Source organism: Aulonocara stuartgranti (assembly GCF_965226115.1).
Source record: "Aulonocara stuartgranti genome assembly, chromosome: 20".
Lineage (NCBI taxonomy): Eukaryota > Metazoa > Chordata > Actinopteri > Cichliformes > Cichlidae > Aulonocara > Aulonocara stuartgranti.
Window position 1 is genome coordinate 38,297,746 of NC_138956.1, and position 4,037 is coordinate 38,301,782.

A 4,037-nucleotide genomic window follows, 5' to 3' on the forward strand; every position below is an offset into this window, starting at 1 on the left:
GACCTTGTGTGTGAGGAGCAGGATTTTGAATTCTGGATTTAACAGGAAGCCAAAACAGGAGAAATCTGCTCTCTCCTTCTAGTCCCTGTCAGGACTCTTGCTGCACTTTGAATCACCTTGTTGTTGAATTGTGCTATACAAATAAACTTGCCTTGCCTTGCAGCATTTTGGATTAACTGAAGGCTTTTCAGTGAGTTTTTAGGACTTCCTGATTATAATGAAATAATAAAGAAGTTCATGAAGTCATTACTAGTTAACGTTAAAGGGATGGTTGGCTCAACAGAGCTCTGACTGTTTGTCAGCCTGGCTACAGAGCTGAAGAGAAACCTGGGGTTGTTCTTCTTTTCTTCAATCAGTGATGAATAGTAAGATGTTCTGGCTTTGCGGAGGGCTTTCTTATAAAGCAGCAAACTATTTCTCCAGGCTAAATGATGATCCTCTAAATTTGTGACACGCCATTCATTCAAAGTGAGAATGAAGAGGGTGTTCACGGTCGGCACTGAGAGATCGACCTTTCCTCAAAACAGAACGATGATACAGCTGATCCAGCGAAGTTTGCCACCAAAGCTGAGCACTGAACACGGGGAGGCTTCAAGTCAAGATCACATGATCACACGTTGTGGCCTTTCGGCGTCCTAATAAGAACCAAGCACCGAGTAGAAGGAAAAAAATATTGTTCGTTTGGAGAATAAAATCCTCAGCAGAAGCTCTCAGTGACTGACCCGGTCACGTGACTGCCAGTGACACGAGAGAGAGAGGAGGGGGGGGCTGAAGCGAGAGAGAGAGAGAGAGTGATAGAGGGGGAGGAGAGATCGAGCGAGAGAGAGAGAGAGAGAGAGAGAGGGGGTCCGGAGTGCAGGCGTCTCCCTCAGAGAAGAGACCGGAGCGCGGAGCCGCTGAGCGCGCACACGGAGGCACGCTGCTGATCGCTGATCACTGATACTGACTGATCGATCAGTCCATCTGAAGCTCGTGCGCGAGGAGGCGCGTTCAGGTGGGCACATTTTTTTCACTTTTCACGTTTTCATACTTTCTGCTGTCGCGTGAGCTCGGTGTTTCCCTCTGCGCGCGCCGCTGTGAGATTAGATCAAAGTTAGAAACAGGCTGACCTCACTGCTCATCGGTTATCTCTCTCTGTCTCTCGTGCAGGCTCCGTGATGCGCCGCTCGTGCAGTAAATGAGCCGAAGGAGAAGTCAGCTGATCTGAGGAGGAGACTTTGATTTGACAGCTGAGCGCGCGGACAGGTGTGTGCTCCTCTGAGGTGCGAGCGAGCAGGTAGAGCTGCACCTGCTCCACCCCTGTGGAGCTGCTCCGCCCTCCACGCATCACGGTGTCTCGCGTTCTCTTGAAACATGGAGAACGTGTCGGTCCCGGGCGCGCCGCCTCCGCTCTGTAACGACTCTGTGCTGCCGTACTCGCCCACGGGAAACCGCTCTGACCTGAACTGCACCCCTCCCTTCTTCGCTGACCTTTATGTCATCCTGCCCGTCATCTACTCCGTGATCTGTGCTGTGGGGCTGACGGGAAACACCGCCGTCATCTACATGATCCTCAAAGCCCCCAAAATGAAAACGGTCACCAACATGTTCATCCTGAACTTGGCCATCGCGGACGACCTGTTCACTCTGGTGCTGCCCATTAGCATCGCCGAACATCTGCTCAACTACTGGCCCTTCGGGGAGGTCCTCTGTAAGGTGATCCTGAGCATCGACCACTACAACATCTTCTCCAGCATCTACTTCCTGACCGTGATGAGCATCGACCGCTACCTGGTCGTCCTGTCGACCGTGAGATCCAAGCGCATGCCTTACCGCACCTACCGAGCGGCCAAGATCATCTCGCTGTGCGTGTGGATCCTCGTCATCCTCATCGTCATGCCCTTCACGGTGTTTGCCGGCGTCTACGTGGACCCGGCTGATGGCAGGAAAACCTGCGTGCTCAGCTTCCCGAGCCCCGAGCCCCTGTGGTTCAAAACCAGCCGCATCTACACGCTCATCCTCGGCTTCGCCATCCCCGTCTCCACCTTCTGCATCCTATACACCATGATGCTGTACAGGCTGAGGAACATGCGGCTCAACAGCAATGCCAAGGCACTGGACAAGGCCAAGAAGAGGGTCACCGTCATGGTCTTTGTCGTCCTGGCCGTGTGCCTGTTCTGCTGGACGCCGTTCCACCTCAGCACCATCATAGCGCTGACCACGGACCTGAGGACCACGCCCCTGGTCATCATGATCTCCTACTTCATCACCAGCCTGAGCTACGCCAACTCTTGCCTCAACCCGTTCCTCTACGCCTTCCTGGACGACAACTTCAGGAAGGCCTTCAAGACGATGCTGGAGTGCAGCTCGGCCTGAGCACCTGCAGCGCAGAGCAGGACCACCTGTGTGGCGTTGTTTTTGTGCCACTATTCTGAGCGCACGTAAAAAACTTTTGCAGGTGCAAGTGTTGCATTTTGAGGAAAATTTTTTTTGAGCAAGAAAAGCAAAATTTGAGTGAACAAAATTCATTGCTGCGTGCAAAAACTGTATTTCAGTGTTTGCTATTATCCACACACACACACACACACACACACACACACACACACAACAGCAGCCCCTCTCGCTCAGTTTTTGCACTTGTACTCGCTCGCAATGTGTTGCTCGCGCTCTCAACGTTTCATAGTTGTGGATGATTACTATACCTTTCTAATGTGACCTTGTTGTCCCTGGCTCTCTCTCTCTCCCTCCCGCTCTGTTCCTGTGCTGCTGAGTGTAACTACAGCCCCTCCCCCCTCTGCCCAGCGTAAAGCACAAGGCTCGTGTGTGGAGTGAAGCGGGAAAAAAGTGAGAGAGAAAAAAAACCCCACGGCTTGCGATAAGGAGCCGGCTCGCGTCGTTCACTTCAAAGACCCGGCTCTAAGAGCCATTTCGTTCGCGACCGACACATCACTACAAACGAGGCAGGGGCGGAGTTTGAAATATTACTCTTTCTGGGTCACAAAATAAACTTTGAAGATATTTTCATGCGAGGATGTTGCTGTGTAAACTTCAAATATCTGCTCGATTCATCAAGACATCACATATTTGCCACTCTGTGTTCCTCCGCCACTGCCTCATTTGAGTTTTAGACGAAATGCATTCTGGGATATTGCATTTCGTCATTTCGAGCTGATTGGAGACCAGAACAGCCAATCAGATATTTTTGCATCCAAGTCTGTGATTGGCTGGTTTTGTGGCACAAATATAACAGTGTAGAGAAAGAGCTGCTCGCGCACGGGCAGAAATGTTGAGAGCGCGAGCGACACAATGCGAGCGAGCGCAAATGCAAAAACTGAGCAAGGGGCTGCTGTTGTGTGTGTGTGTGTGTGTGTGAGTGTGTGTGGATAATAGCAAACACTGAAATACATTTTTTTGCACGCAGCAATGAATTTTGGTCACTCAAATTCAGCTTTTCTTCGCTCACAATAAATTTCTCCTCAAAATGCAACACTTGCACCTGCACATTTTTTTTACGTGCGCTCAGAATAGTGGCACAAAAATAACGCCATACACCTGGGGGCGGACCTCCGTGGTGGCAGTGTGCTCTGGTAGTGTCATCATGGAAACAATAAACCGCATGCTGAAAACTAATCTGTTTCCATGTAAACCCTAAATGAGCTCTGAGACTGAAGCTTTCTTTGACTTTTCACAGATTCTCTCTGGTCTGTGATGGATCAACAGAGGGGCGGGGTTCGATTTAAGCCCTCCCTTCTGAATCATCACTGATTGTTTAATGTAAATATGTAATCATATGTAGTGGACGATCACCCCACGCCCTGTTGTGGATGTGCTAAACTCCTGAGTGTGGAATTATTTGTTTGGATGTTGTTGTCATGGTTTGTGTGATTTTCTCACTCACAGCGAGTCTGTGGCTAACAGGATTAGCTCTGCAGCGTGGCTCACACCTTCCTGTGGAACCCACTCAGTTCTTACTGTGGACACTTCCACACCTCCACGGCTGAGACCATGCAAATTAAAAACACACAAAGAGTTTTATTAAACAATGAGCCAGCAAAACA

At 50.2% G+C, this 4,037-nt stretch overlaps 1 protein-coding gene across 1 annotated transcript; it reads left to right on the top strand.

Annotated features, from left to right (window-relative positions):
* Positions 1–862: 862 nt before the first annotated feature.
* On the top strand, positions 863–4,037 carry npbwr2b (neuropeptides B/W receptor 2b). The gene is made up of 2 exons (XM_082520048.1): positions 863–994; positions 1,150–4,037. Exon 2 carries the CDS (start codon positions 1,354–1,356, stop codon positions 2,353–2,355), a length of 1,002 nt encoding a protein of 333 aa, XP_082376174.1. The 5' UTR covers positions 863–994; positions 1,150–1,353; the 3' UTR covers positions 2,356–4,037.